Source organism: Eulemur rufifrons, chromosome 23 (assembly GCF_041146395.1).
Source record: "Eulemur rufifrons isolate Redbay chromosome 23, OSU_ERuf_1, whole genome shotgun sequence".
NCBI lineage: Eukaryota > Metazoa > Chordata > Mammalia > Primates > Lemuridae > Eulemur > Eulemur rufifrons.
Window position 1 is genome coordinate 10,970,775 of NC_091005.1, and position 15,366 is coordinate 10,986,140.

The 15,366-nt window shown below is 46.8% G+C and overlaps 1 protein-coding gene across 3 annotated transcripts in view; it reads left to right on the forward strand.

Moving 5' to 3' along the window:
- The first annotated feature begins 490 nt into the window (after positions 1-490).
- The window catches only part of RANBP10 (RAN binding protein 10), a 58,608-nt gene continuing 43,732 nt past the window's right edge, over positions 491-15,366 (forward strand). For 2 of the 3 annotated variants that reach the window (XM_069456558.1, XM_069456559.1), the window contains exons 1-2: positions 507-741; positions 1,522-1,633. In XM_069456558.1, the coding sequence (XP_069312659.1) occupies positions 507-741; positions 1,522-1,633 (347 nt within the window). Of the gene's footprint in view, positions 742-1,521; positions 1,634-15,366 lie in introns of all 3 variants that reach the window. The other variant, XM_069456560.1, reaches the window with a different exon arrangement.

Consider the following 15,366-nt stretch of genomic DNA (forward strand, 5'->3'; position numbering starts at 1 on the left):
GGGGTCAGGCATACGCCCCGCCCCGAGCCCAGCGCCCCGGAGATGGGAGGAGAGCCAGGTAGCACTGATGGACTCGGACCCGGGTGCGGGGTACCCTGAGAGTTAGTCACTACAGCGGATTTGACCCTAGCTACCAGAACGGAGGCAGGGGGATAAACAGAGGCCATGGGCTAGGGAGGCGTGCAGGGGGCCGGAGCCGCTGTGCCGGCGGGAATTGTAGTTGTTGGTGTCTCGAAGTCTCGATTAGACAGGCTTGAGGCTGAGCAGGTTTGTACTACATCTCCCAGGGTTCCCCACCAGCCTCAGTTGGGCCGCCTCTCGAGAGCTTTGCATTGTGGGATATGGAGTTCGAAATGTGGCGAGGCGTGGTAGTGTCCAAAGAGAGGTGCTGGACTCGGACTCGGTTTCCCTGCGGCCCCGGGAGGCTCGCGGGCCATTGGCTGAGCGGGGCGGATCTGGTCCTGTTCCTCCCCGCCCCCAGTGACACAATAGCAGCTCCCTCCAAGATGGCGGCAGCGACGGCGGACCCGGGAGCTGGGAACCCGCAGGCTGGAGACTCCTCCGGCGGGGGCGCTGGGGGCGGGCTGCCGTCCCCCGGGGAGCAGGAGCTGAGCCGGCGCCTGCAGCGCCTGTACCCCGCGGTCAACCAGCAAGAGACGCCGCTGCCGCGCTCCTGGAGCCCCAAGGACAAGTACAACTACATCGGCCTTTCCCAGGGCAACCTCCGCGTCCACTACAAAGGTATCGGCCCGTCTGGCCACGGGGGAGCAAGGCCAGAGCGTCTGCAGGGCGGCCGTGCTGCCCGGCCCCTGCCCCATCACGTCCCTTTCCCTGCCTAGGTGCTCCGAGTTAGGCCTTGGCCCTTGGGGGGTGTCCAGGGTGGTGGGGCTGACCAGGCCAAGGGTTACTGCCCATTCTGCTCTGTTCTGAGACACCTGATGTCAAGAGAACTGCAACAGGTGTGCAAACCAGTGCTGAGATAGACCTTCCACTCGAGGGCCTTTCTACTTGTCCTGGGCTGGCTCCAACTCCACCTGTGCCCTTCACCACTGCTTAGTTTGGGGAGTGTCTGAAAAAAGGGGTGGTCACATCCCCACCATTAGTCTGATGCTCATGGGTTTGCCCGCCTGCCAGGCATCCCAGCTAGGCCTGGGATTGTGTGCTAGATTTGGGTGGGGAGATTTTCCAGGTCTGCCTCCTTCTTTCCCTGGTCTCCCAGGTGAGCTGCCTGGATTCTGGAGAGACTGCTAGCAGGACTTGGTATCTCTCACATGCACTCATATTGCCTAAACCCTTGTTTTGTTTGTATGAGGACAGTGTCTCAGACAGGGCTGCTATTCTCAGGAGGAGGTAAACCAAAGGTGGGAGGTTTATGTGTTTACTCAGTTGTCTAATTATTCCATGGACTGTGTAAGGACTTCCTTTGGCCATGGAGGGGTGAAGTTGCCATGAAGCAAAGAAGAATGAGGCTTCCATTTGCATTTCGTCTGCTGAAATTTCTTCCTTGCCCTCTCCTATTAGGTCATGGTAAAAATCACAAAGATGCAGCCTCAGTGCGCGCCACCCACCCCATACCTGCTGCCTGTGGCATTTATTACTTTGAGGTGAAGATTGTCAGCAAAGGAAGAGATGGGTAAGCCCCTCATTACCACCCTCTTTCCCCCAACACTGAGCTGTGGTCAGAGTTTGAGGTCTCCTGGCTGACATTTGTGACTGGTGTGAGCTGCTGAGCCACGTGGATCTAGGCTGCCTCTCTTTCCTGACCGTGGGCATAGTCTGGTCTAAGCAGCAGGCCCTGATGGCAAGTAGGTACATTGGGGGTAAAGCAGAGCACTTTTTTTTTAGTGATGATGTAATTAGGTATCTTGCCGATCAGGGAAATAAGTAACAAGTTTATATTAAAAAATCAGTGTCAGGAATGGGGTTTCCCCCACTAGCATGTGGTGTTTGTTACTTCCCTCATTTTACACTATTGCTGCATTCAAGGTTCTTTTATGGCATTTAGTCATGTAGAGGCCCCAGTAGGCTTCAAAGGGGTAGTAGAGTCATTGCAGCATTCATCAAAGCTGTGGTGGCCACTGGTCTGTCATCTCAGGGTAAACAGCATACTCACGGTTAGAATCAGGTGACCTTAGTGCTCATAAACTTGTTTTTCAGTCCAGGGACTTGAACACTAGTTGGACCAGCTTTAGGAAGGTCCTTATTAAAGTCAGCATTAGGGAGACTCCCTATTTTAGAGTGATCTAAGCAGACACAGGAAATCATAGGGGAGATTTTTCATTTTTCTTTCTCTTCTTCTCCCAGTCTTCCCTTTTTCCAGTGATTGTAACGAAGCAGGTGTTTAAGTTATGAAATAACATGATTGCAGCTGCCTTGGAAAGGCTTTCCTCATCAGACCTTAGGTTTGGTGTGGGAAGTTTGCCAACCTCACCAGTGACCTTCGTGCCAACCCTGAGTGTGTGTTCCTGAACATTCAGAGTACTTCCTCTCTCCTAGGGACTGTCCCCCCTTGTGGTGCACACAAAATGCCTGGCCAACATACTGTTCTGGGGGCAAGACTGCCAGAGTCAGAGCCTTGCCAGCTTCCTCAGTGACATTGTAATTTCTCTGCCTGGGAGGGCTCTGTGGTCTTGGGTAGATCTTGAGGCTTCAGTCTCCTCATCTGTACTATGGGGAGCTAGGCCAGCATCTAAGCTTCCTTAACCCCAGAATTCTATGATTCTGTAATTCTGATCATGGAAAGCTAGTGCATCTTTCACTTTTATCCCCATCTAGATAGGGTCTTGATCTGTTGCCCAGGGTGCAGTGCAGTGCATGATCATAGCTCACTACAGCCTTGAACTCCTGGGCTCAAGCAATCCTTCCCTCTCAGCCTTCCAAGTTGCTAGGACTATGGGAACATGCCAGCTGCCTAGCTAATTTAAAAAAAAATTCTTTTTTTTAGGGATGGGGGTCTCTCTATGTTGCCTGGGCTGGTCTTGAACTCCTGGCCTCAGGCAATCCTCTCATCTCGGCCTCCGAACATGCTGGGATTACATGCCTGGCCTGATAGAAGCACATATATATAATGTGCTTGAACTAGTGTGAATGAGAATGGCCTTTTAAACACTTCAAAAATAGTGTTGACTAAAATGTTGGGGTGGGCTCTCATATTGCCAAAGAAACTGAGCGGCATGTCTTAAGCTTGTGAGGAGGAAAATGAATTGTATTCTCTGTATTCCTTATCAGAGATAGCAGCTGAGCTGGTGAGAGGAGATCACAACTTTTCAGAAGGGGAATGTTTGAACTTAGAGACCTGGATTGCTTCAGTTGGCTTTTGACATTTCAGTTTGAAGTGGATCTTGCTGGAAAAGGACCAGTGTCATGTTATATTGCTTTATTGTAGCCGGCAAGTCTAAAGAAAAGTTGGCATCTATTCCCAGCATTTTACATGTGGTAAAGGTAGCAATTGAGCTTATTGAAACCTCAGTTTTAAAAAGTTCCCAGTTTGTGTATGCCTGTGGTGGCCTGCTTCAGTTGACCACTGTCAGGTAGTAAGCGTATGAATGGCCCCCATGATCTCTTTATGGAATCCCTGATTCTCATGGCTGGGGTGCAGGCAGATGTTGGTATGGGCCAGGTGTGGTTTTGAGGAGGCCAAGGGCAATTAGAGGGATAGGCAGATGTTGACTGGCTTGTTTCCTCGTTCCCGTTGACTTTGGAGGCATAGTTCTATTCCTGGGTTAGTCCATAACCCAAGCTATATTGTGTGGCTCTCTTGTGTTGTACAGTTTGATCCTCATGGCATCTCTGGAAAGTGGCTAGAGCAGATGATTTTGTGGGTGAGCCCTGAGTCCCTTTGGCTGCAGGGCTTAGGGTGTGCAATGTAGTAGCCTAACTCACCAGACGTCCTCGCCTGATCCCAGACATATGTGTCCATGCTGCTATTGGCTTTCCCCATTGTGGCTGCTATTGCATTCCTTCCCTGGGTAGAGTAAAGCAACATCTTGTCGGATTGTTATGGGATCGCAGGGTTAGGGGACAGAGCTGAAAAGTGTGGAGTGTTGTGTGAGGCCAGAGAAATGTGGCATGCTCTGGGCTGGGTTTGATGAACTTTCTGTTCCATTGAATCTCTAAACTCGTTTTTCTGTAGATTTGAGTACACCTCCTTTGTTAAAGGTATTTATAAACCTAGTTGTTGATATCATTGTTCTTCAGAAAGGCCTTCGTTCTGACAACATCTTTTGTAGAGGAACACACTAATCTATTTTAATCACAAAGGTTTCATTTCGAGGGTTCATAGCTTATTTATTAATACCTACTATATGCCAGGCCCTATGCTGGGTGCAGGGAGAACAGAGGTAAAGTCAGTGCAGGTCAGCCTTCTCCTCAGGGAGCCTGTGGCCTACTCAGTAGAGAGCGGACTAAAAGGCCCTCTGCAGGAGGAGGCAGAGCCTGGACACAGTTGTGAAAGATAAGTAGGAGTTCCCTAGCAGGCGAGACCTGTTGGACCTATGAATCTCATCAGTATACTAGTTTGACATCAGGGTGCTGGGCTTTCTGGGCACTCCACAAATGTAAGAGAGAGGTATGGAGAAAGAGGGGCTGTGTTTGACCTAAGAGTTTGGCACAGACTGATGGGCTTCAGCTGCATTTTGCCAAGTCACCAGAGCTGTAAACTCTGGGAGCAGGTCTGGTGGGGCGAGGAGGCATCAGTACACTGCCAGTGGTGCCAGGAGATAAGGGGCACCCAGGTTCATCTTTCCAGGAAGCCAAAGAGGCCTTGACACTGAGGGTGCCTGGGATGGGAGCAACTTTCTCAGGCAGAGTTCATGGACTTTTGGGTGTCCTGACTTTTAGTGATGACACATGGAGGGTGTGGCTAGCCAGGCTGACAGATGCTCCAGTGTGACCCTCAAAATAGACTGTAACATCATCCCAGCAGCAGAGGCCTCCTGACATGTGATGGGTGGCTCTACCCAAGAGCAGTGAGCCTGGGCAAGAGCACTGAATGGTGGTGTGTTGAGGGTGAGGATGTCCTCCTCTACAGCTGGTGCTTGGAGTCTGGCACTAAGCAGAGGTCTCTGGCCACAGCCAGCCAGCTTTCGCTTGCTCCTGCAGCTGACTTCCTTTGGCCAGGCCATAGTGCACTCATCCATTCATTCCGCACACCAGGGCATAGCACCCATTATTTTGTCCCAGGCCTGGGCCCCAGGAGCACAGGCATGAGGGCTGCCTAGAGAGGCCTCACAGGTGGTGTCAAAAGGGTCAGTCCGTGGTGTGTGTCCTATTCAGGAGTGGCCTGGAGGATAGACTTCCTGCTGTACCTCAGGGTTTGGGGAAAGCTTCATAGAGAGGTGATGATGCTGACTCTGGAAAGAAGAGGTAGAGTGTTCCAGGGGAACAAAGTGGGAAGCAGATGCTGCAGACAGAAGAAACAGTGCATGAAAAGATGTGGGATACGGAGCATGAGGTACGCAGGGGCGAGAGGGGTATATACCTTGTGTGCTGTGGCCAAGGAGTGTGGGCTTTATCTTGCCGGCAATAGCACCGAGGCGGGTAAGAGTGGATTGGGAAGAAGAGACCCTGCTGGTCTGGGTTAGCCAGGCACTTCTGGCTGAGAGCCCTGTCTGCTGTGGACCAGTGGCTTTAAGTCCTTGGTTCTGACATAGTTTTCTCACAGCAGTTGTCTTTTCTCTCTCTTGGCTGGCCTTTGTCCAGTATGGTGGGATGCAAGACGGGGTGTTGAAGACTGGTAGCCAGCAAGGCTTCTCAGGGGTGAAAGGACGCTGCTTGTGCTGGAGTTCTCTGGTATTTTGGTTTTGCCAATTCCTGTCTGAAAGACAATACTGTCCCACATTTTATGCACAAGCATCTCCCTGTCATAAGTCAGAATCACCCAAAGTCATTTTCCACGGAGATCCAGAGAGCTACTCAGTTTATTAAGATCTCGTCTGCTACATTCCTGGTCTGGAGAGCCACCCAAGCCCAGGCCCTTCTAGCCTAGAGACAACCTATAGCTGGCCTCTCACCCTGGGTCCCCCTCATTCCAGTTTAAGTGCACTGTATAGTGCTGAGAAGTTTGGTGCTCATATGTGGACCTGGGGAAGGCCTTTTCCTGCCTGCCTTGAGAATTAGGTGCTGTCTTTGCCCAAGGCAGGTACAGGCAGTGGCTGTGCCCTGTTCTCTCTGACTGCTTCTTGGAGCTGATGGCCTCACAGGCATGTGCTAAGCTTTGGACTGTGTCTCTGCTCAGGTGACACATTGCACTATTTCTGGAGACATGGAATATTTGGGTTCTGGAGCATCTTGCGGTGTTGTATTGCTTACGTATGTTGGGGGTTAAAGCGCTGGTCTAGTTGGGCACACTGGGGTGTAGCTCCAGCACAAGATGAGAGAACTGGAGTCCACATGGTGGCCATTTTTTGGTAGGACCTCGCTGTTCACTTACTGTATTTTGCCACCCAGGCTCCAACTGTGAGCTGAGAGTGCGGAGTGTGGCTGCCTTCTTGAGAGCTGGGGCCTTCCTTTTTCTTTTTTGAGACAGTCTTGCTCTGTTGCCCAGACTAGAGTGTCGTGGCATCAGCCTAGCTCACAGCAACCTCAAACTCCTGGGCTCAAGCAATCGTCCTCCCCGTCCTGCCTCATCCTCCCAAGTAGCTGGGCCTACAGGCATGTGCCACCACACCTAGCTAATTTTTTCTATATATTTTTAGTTGTCCAGGTAATTTCTTTCTATTTGTAGTAGAGACAGGGTCTTGTTCTTGCTCAGGCTGGTCTCAAACTCCTGACCTCGAGATATCCTCCCACCTTGGCCTCCCAGAGTGCTAGGATTACAGGCATGAGCCACCGCGGCCAGCTGAGGGGCCTTCCTTAATCAAGGATCATTCTAGAAAAATTCTGAGAATTTATTTTACACACACAACCCCGCCCGCCCTATTGTGTTTTCATATTCTGGAATGTTTAGTCCTCCCCTAGGTGGGTCACCACATAAGGGAGATTCCCTGGTAGAAGGGAAGCAGGAGCTCATCAGGCTCAAGTGCAAGATGAACTTAGCAGCTCCATGTGACAGGCGCCATGTGCCATTCCTATTCTGGGGCCATTGGGAAGGAATAAAGGGACCAGAGTGGATCTGTGTGATCAGGGGTCAATTTGGAAAGAAGAGACTCACCACGGGGAGAGAGATGGATAGCTGTGTCTGAATGTGAGGATACCCCTCTGCCTCTCCAGAAATTCAGTTCAAAATCCACATAAAAGGTTTTTGTAGGTTTAGGGTCATTAGTGTTGTGACTTGGTGGTGGAACAGACAGAGCCCATTGCATCTGTCATGAAGAGGACAGAACAAAATGCTCTGGACTGTGTAGGAAGTGGGGCAGGGGCTGGGGAAGCCCCTGGCACCCCTCTTACGCTGCTCCTCCTTTCCTCCCTCTTGGACTTCGAGTGGGCTTGTGCTTTCAGGGAAGTTTAGTTTAGGTCTGGGATGGCAAGTGTCTAGGCTCAGATACCCCCAGAACACCCTCAGCTTGCATGCCAACATTACTGATTGACAGTAGCACTCCTTTTTGTCCAGTTTTCTCAATGCACAGCACTCCAGGCAGTAATTTTTTGGTCAGTTTCATCATGAGATGAAACTTACCAGCCCTCAGGGCAGATGTGGTTGGAAGATGAGAACTGGATAGAGGAGAAGGGTAGCTGTGCCCAGATGGTGCAAGGGCTCAGCTTGTCTCTTTTAAAGGACAGTTCCAAGGCAGAACTGACCCAAGAGGAAAGAAGCAAAGGGGATGGTTTGCTGAGTGGAACTGGTTATTACAAAGCCATGTGTATGAAATTGGCAACTCATTGTCTGAATTGACTGTTTTTTAATGAATGCTCTGTTTTAATAACTGTTTTGCCAGGAATTTATTAGTAGTTATATTTGCTTTTTTGCAATCAAAATATATTGTTATTTTAACTATCGTTTTTTTAACTTTAAAAGAATACATAGGACCTTTCAATACCTGACATAGTGTACATTTTAAAAATAGATAGCAGAGGGATAGAGAGATGTAGGTTTTAACAAATGCAGGTTTATTGCCAGTATGTACATTGGACCAGTAGAGGCAAGTGCAGAAAACAGAAACCAGATATTTCAAGTAGAAAGGGGTTTAATACATGGACTTTGCTTACAAAGTCATTGCTTACAAAATCATTAGGACTTAGCATTTCCATGTAGTGGTGGGCTGGGTTGCTTAAATAAGATCCCTAGCTGAAAATAACGAAAGACACTAGGTAAAACATTACAAACCAGCAAACTCAAGGCCAATTTCTGGATGAACACCTGTAACTAGAGAGTTAACGGTAAGTACCTAAGGGCATTGGTCATGTCCACACACAGCTGTGTTCCAGCTTTGTAATTACCCAGTGCCAGAAAAGTAGAGATTAGGGCCCAGAGCCTACCGGATGTGAGGTCTAGTAGGAACACTCACATTAAGCTGGGTGCCAACAGCTATCCTCTCCAGTTAAGGGTAGTGCATTGCATTTGTTTTTTTGTTTGTTTGTTAGTTAGAGATAGGGTCTTGCTCTGCTGCCCAGGTTGGAACCTTGAACACCTGGGCTCAGGCGATCCTCCCACCTCAGTCTCCCAAGTAGCTAGGACTACAGACACATACCACTATGCCTGGCTAATTAAAAAATTTTTTTTGTTGAGACAGGGTCCCGTTATGTTGCCCAGGCTGGTCTTGATCTTCTGGCCTTAAACCATCCTCCCGCCTTCACCTCCTAAATTGCTGGGGTTATAGATGTGAGCCACTATACTCGGTACATTTGGTTTTTGAATGCGGCAGGCTCTGAAAAATCAAGGTTTGGTACTTGCGACTCTGTCAGTGCTTTAGAGAAGGAGCTCAGAGCCCAGGGTATGTGAGTAACCTGCCTAGGGCTACCCATAGGGGTTGTTCTGTCCTTATCTGGTGGGCTCTCTGGGTGCTTAGATAGTGCTGGTGACAGTGGGCACATGAAGATCTCCTGACCCATGCTCAGAACCACCTTTTTCCATATGAGCACATTCTGACTTGAGGCCCCTTTACTTTCTGGCGTATTCTTTCTTGGATAATGCTGGGGCCTGGTCCACTCATCTCTGTAATGCCCCTCCTGTCAGTGGGAGGCTTGCATGGAATTGTGCTCGGTGGATGACTGCATTGCTTCCTGGCAGAGGGGCAGCTAACACATAGCAGCCAGTGTCATGATGGACTGTGGCTTTGAGTGGGCCCATCACACTATGAAATAAAATCCCTGGCCCTGATTATTAGCCCTCATTTCACCTAAATGTCAGTTGGTGTTTTTCCTGGACCGTCTTCCAGGGACCATTTTGTAACAATGGTACCAGAGATCCCCTCTGTTATAGAGGCTATTGATGTCTTTATCTGGGGCAGATGCTGATAAAGAACAAGATTGCCAGCCTTCTGAGCTGTGGGTAAGGTGTTAGATGTCAAGATGAAACTGTCAGATGAGATTCTGGGAGGTCTAGGATGGGAGGCATTGATGACTGGCCCTTTAACCTGAGTGTGGGCAGCAGAGATGGTACCTTCCTGCAACCCCCAATATAGCTATGTGGTGGGCTATCTCAGCCCTGAGGCTGAGAACTTTGTCTGTTCTGTGTCTCTTTGTCACTTCCCTGCAGGGCTCTGTGAGTCTGGTGACATTCCATTGATGGAGCTTTAATTAACATGTTTGAGTCTTGTAGTCATTGGTTCAGGTACCTTATGCAACAGTCATTAAAAGTGCCCATAGGCCAGGCACAGTGGCTCACACCTATAATCCCAGCACTTTGGGAGAGGCTGAGGCTGGAGAATCACTTGAGGCCAAGAATTCGAGACCAGCCTGGGCAGCATAGCAAGACCTTGTCTCTTAAAAAAAAAAAAAAAAATTAGCTGGGTATGGTGGCACATACCTGTAGTCCCAAGTACTCCGAAAGCTGAGGCAAGAGGGTAGCTTGAGCCCAGGAATTTGAGGTTACAGTGAGCTATGATTGATGGGGCCACTGCACTCCAGCCTGGGTGACAGAGCGAGACCTTGTCTCTAAACAAGAAGTCTCCATAGGCTTGCTAGCTCATAAAATCTACCTCTGTCTAAGAAGAAATTGGTAAAAGTGAAGAGAGCTGGGTATGTGTTCTTCACTCTTGTCATTTACTCTGTGCTAGCACTGAGGGACATCTGGCCCTGATGTAAGGCTAGAATACTCTGATGCTTTCTATTGAGTTCTGTGCCAGGGCCCTCCTTATCTCCTCTGGAAAGCCAGATAAGGCTCAAGCTGGCATGCAGAGCCATAGCGGTGTTCTTGGTGTCTCTGTGTGTATGTGGTAAAATATATATAACATAAAATATTCCATTTTATCCATTTTAAGTGTACAATTCAGCGTACAGTAAGTGTACACTCATCATTCACAATGTTGTGCAACCATCACCACTATTTCCAAAACTTTTCCAACACCCCAAACAGAAACTCTGTACCCATTATGCAATAACTCTCCATTTCTCCTTCTTCCCAGCCCCAGTGACCTCTAATCTACTTTCTGTCTCTATGAATTTGCCTATTTTAGATAGTTCGTGTAAGTGGAATCCTATGTCCTTTTGTGTCTGATTTATTTCACATGTCATAATGTTTTCCAGGTTTATCTATGTTGTGGCGTGTATTGAAACTTCATTCCTTCTGTTGGCTGAATAATATTCCATTGTGTTTACATATACCATATTTTATTTATCCATTCATTTGTTGATGGACACTTGGGTTGTTTCTACTTTTTGGTAGATAATGGTACTTTTGGTGAATAATGCCTCTATGAACATTGGTATACATACTATTTGAGTCACTCTTTTCAGTTCTTTTGGATGTTCACCAAAAAGTGGAATTGCTGGGTCATATGATAATTCTGTTTAACTTTTTGGGGAACCACCAAACTGTTTACCACAGTGGCTGCACCATTTTGTATACCTATCAGCAATGTATGTAGGCTCCAATTTTCTCTACATCCTTGCCAAACACTTGTTATTTCTTTCTTTCTTTTTTTTTTTTTTTTTTTTCAGACAGAGTCTCACTCTGTCACCCTGGCTGGAGTGCAGTGGCATCATCATAGCTCACTGCAACCTCAAACTCCTGGGCTCGAGCAATTCTCCTGCCTCAGCCTCCCAAGTAGCTGGGACTATAGGCGTGCACCACCATGAGCAGCAAATTATTTCCTATTTTTAGTAGAGATGTGATCTCACTCTTGCTCAGCCTGGTTTCGAACTCCTGAGCTCAAGTGATCTTCCCACCTCTGCCTCCCAAAGTGCTGGGATTACAGGCATGAGCCACTACACTTGGCCTTTTTACTTTCTTGATGATGTCTTTTGATGCACAAAAGTTTTAATATTAATGAAATCCAATTTATCTATTTTTTTCTTTTGTTATTCATGCTTTTTATATCATATCTAGATCCATTGCCAAATCCAAGATCATGAAGATTTACCCTTATGCTTTCTTCTAAGAATTTTATAGTTTTATCCCTTATATTTAGATCATTGATCCATTTTGAGTTAATTTTTACATATGCTATGAGATTGGGGTCCACCTTCTTTCTTTTGCATGTGGAAATCCAGTTGGTACAGCACCATTTGTTGAAGAGACTATTCTTCCTCCATTGAATGGACTTGGCACCCTTGTTGAAAGTAATTTGACTATAGATATATGGGGTTATTTCTGAATGTTACAATCTATTTCATTAGTCTGTATGTCTACCTTATGCCAATCCCACATTGTTTTGATTACTATAGTTTTAGTAAGTTGTGAAGTCATCCAACTTTCTTCTTTCTCAAATTGTTTTAGCTATGCAGGGTCCCTTGCAAGTCCATATGATTTTGAGGATTGGCTTTTCAATTTCTGCAAAAAAGGCCTTGGAATTTTGGTCGGGGTTGTATTGAATCTGTAGATTGATTTGGAGAGTATTGCTATCTTAACAATATTAAGTCTTCCAATCCATGAACATGGAATGTCTTTCCATTTGTTTGCATCTTCTTTAATTTCTTTCAGCCATGTTTTATAGTTTTCACTGTATACTAGTCCCCACTTGTCCATGAGTGATATATTCCAAAACTCCCTCAGTGGATGCCTGAAATCATGCATAGCACCTGCCCCCTTTGTACACTATGTTTTTTCCTATATGGTTAACAGGTGGATAGCATATACAGCGTGGATACATGAGACAAAGGGATGATTCATGTCCTGAATAGGACGGTGTGAGGTTTCATCATACTGCTCAGAATGGCACGTAATTTAAAACTTATGAATTATTTCTAGAATTTTCTATTTAATATTTTTGGGCTGCAATTGACTACATGTAACAAACTATGAAAAGTGAAACCATGGTTAAGGGAGAATGACTATACTAGTCTTTTGCCTCCTTGGTTAAATTTAGTCCTGAGTATTTTATTCTTTTTGATGATATTGTAAATGGAATTGCTTTCTTAATTTCCTTTTCAGATTGTATAGAATTATAACTAATTTTTGTGTGTTGATCTTATACCCTGCAACTTTGCTGAATTATTTGTTTATTAGCTCTAGTAGCTTTCTGTATTTTTTTGTTTTTTGAGTCTCACTCTTTTGCCCAGGCTAGAGGCATCATAATAGCTCACTGCAACCTCAAACTGCTGGGCTTAAGTAATCCTTCTGCCTCAGTCTCCTAAAGAACTGAGACTACGGCCATGTGCTACCACGCTGGTTAATTTTTTTTTCTTTTTATGAAGATGGGGTCTTTCTATGTTGCTGAGGCTGGTTTTGAACTCCTGGTGTCAAGTGATCCTCCCACCTTGGCCTTCCAAAGTGTTAGGATTACAGGTATAAATAATCATGCCCTGCCAGCTTTCTGTGTATTATTTGAGACTTTCTATTTATATATAGGATCATGTCATCTGCAAACAGAGATAGTTCTACTTACCCTTTTCCTGTTTGATGTCTTTTATTTCTTTTTCTTATCTAATTGCTCTGGCTAGAACTTTCAATACCATGTTGACTAGCATTGGTAAATGCATGTATCCTTGTCTTGTTCCTGATCTTAGTGGGAAAGCATTTGGTCTTTCACCATGAGATGTACGATAGTAGCTGTGGATTTTACACAAATACCCTTTATTGTATTGAGGAAGTTCCCTTCTATTCCTAGTATTGTGAGTGTTTTGTCATGAAAGGGCATTTTGTCAAATGCTTTTGCTGCATCAATTGAGATAGTCACATGGGTATTTTTCCTTCGTTCTACTAATATGGTTTATTATATTGATTTTCTTAAGTTGAACCACCTTTGCCTTTCTGGGATAAATCCCACTTAGTCATAGTATCTAACCCTTTTAATATGTTGTTGGATTTGGTTTGCTACTTTTTGGTTGAGAATTTTACATCTATATTCATAAGGTGTATTAGTTTATAATTTCCTTCTCCTTTGATGTCTTCTTGGTGACTTTTGCTTGCTGTTTCAGGGTCTGCCTTATCTCGGGTTTGCATCTGCATACAGCACATTTGCAACAATACACAGACATTATTTTGCCAAGAATAGAAGTCTCCAAGAGGTCAGAGCTGGGAAGGAGCTTAGGAGTCCTTTGGTTCAAGCTCTCTTCTGATAGGGAACCTGAGATGTGAGTTGAAATCCAAGACTCACAGTCCTGAATTAGACTGGAGTGTCTGAGAACAGTCTTTCAGAGTTGGGGGTGTTATCTCTGTAGCCCTGTTGTGAAGTGTTTCTGTCACCTTAAAACTCCTCAAGTGCTTCCCTTCGGAAGGCAGGAAGGGAATATCAGACTTGGGGCCAAAGGGATTCCCTGTGTAGGGCGCTCCAAGCTCACTCTCAGAACTAGGTGGGAGAGTATAGCAAAGGGGTGGTCTCCTTGTGTGGCCTTGTACATTTCTGAGGGGTGTGAGAGTAAAGTGGCCCCGATTTCTAAGATTCTTTTTTTTTTTTTTTTTTTGAGATAGTCTTACTCTGTTGCCTGGGCTAGAGTGCCATGGTGTCAGGCTAGCTCACAGCAACCTCAAATTCCTGGGCTCAAGCCATCCTCCTGCCTCAGCCTCCCGAGTAGCTGGGATTACAGGCACACACCACCACGCCCAGCTAATTTTTTCTATCTTTAATAAAGACGGTATCTTGCTCTGAGCTCAAGCGATTGTCCCACCTTGGCCTCTCAGAGTGCTAGGATTAGGCGTGAGCCACTGTGTCCAGCCTGTCCTCTGTCCACCACCAGGCCTGCCTGGATCACAGAAGAAGCTCTAGTCGATTCGAGCTGTGCTGAGTCTGTCTCACTGCAGCAGAGTCTGACACACTAGGTGTCATGTGAGCTGGGGCCTCAGCACCTCTGCTTAGCAGGGATTTTGTCTGTTTTTGCTGTTTCTGAAGGCGTAGTCTTCCAGTGCAGTCTCTGTCCTCCTGTCAAGGCTCAAGGAGCTGGATGGACCAATTGAGCTGACCATGAAAGCCAAGTTTTGCAGTGTTTACCCCATTGCTGAAATGTTGCCCTGGGACACCAGGGAGGGTCTGATGGGTGAGAGCCAACAACCTCTTCAGTATGCAGCCATCAGCTGCCTCTTTAAAGTGAATTTTAAGCTGGGCATAATGGCACACGCCTACAGTCTCAGCTACTCGGGAGGCTGAGGTAGGAGGATCCCTTGAGCCCAGGAGTTCAAGGCCAGCAGATGGTGAGACCCTGTTTCTTTCTTTCTTTTTTTTTTTTTATTTCAGCATATTATGAGGGTATAAAAGTTTAGGTTACGTATATTGCCCTTGCCCCCCCCCCCCAGACCCTGTTTCTTAACAGAAAAAAAAAGTGATTTTTCAATGATGATAAAAGTTAATTTGCGTTAATTGTAGAAAATCTGGAAAACCAAAGAGAAAAAGGAATCCAGGAGGACTGGACTGTGCTTGTATCTCTGCAGGGTTTCAGCAGACTGTTTTAGGGGTAGGTGGAGGGCAGCATGGACCTCCCAGCGCCCGCTGCCTGCAGTGGATGGTGAGAGGGCCTCTAGGTGGACTTGTGAGTGAGTGTGGTCTACCGAGGGCCTTTGCTGCCCACTTCCAGGTGCAGTTGCTTCTCCTTTGGTGGATCCTCTCTGGTGCATCACAACTCCGCCTGGCCCAGGCAGCACTTGCTTGCTGCCCTCTTCTCTCTGGAGCCAGATGGGGGCCAGAGTGACTCTCCTGTAGCTCTAGCTCGCATCATGGTTCTGACAGTGAAGGGTAGAAACTGAGAAGTTTGAGTCCAACTCATGGCCTCAGTGCCACCAAGAGCTTGTCTGTTGTTGTCCCTTTACACTTACCTCTCTGGCATGTGGTATTTCTTTTCCATTTTGCTGCCATGTAGAAGAAAGGAGTAAATCAGATGGTTCTAACCTTACTGTGA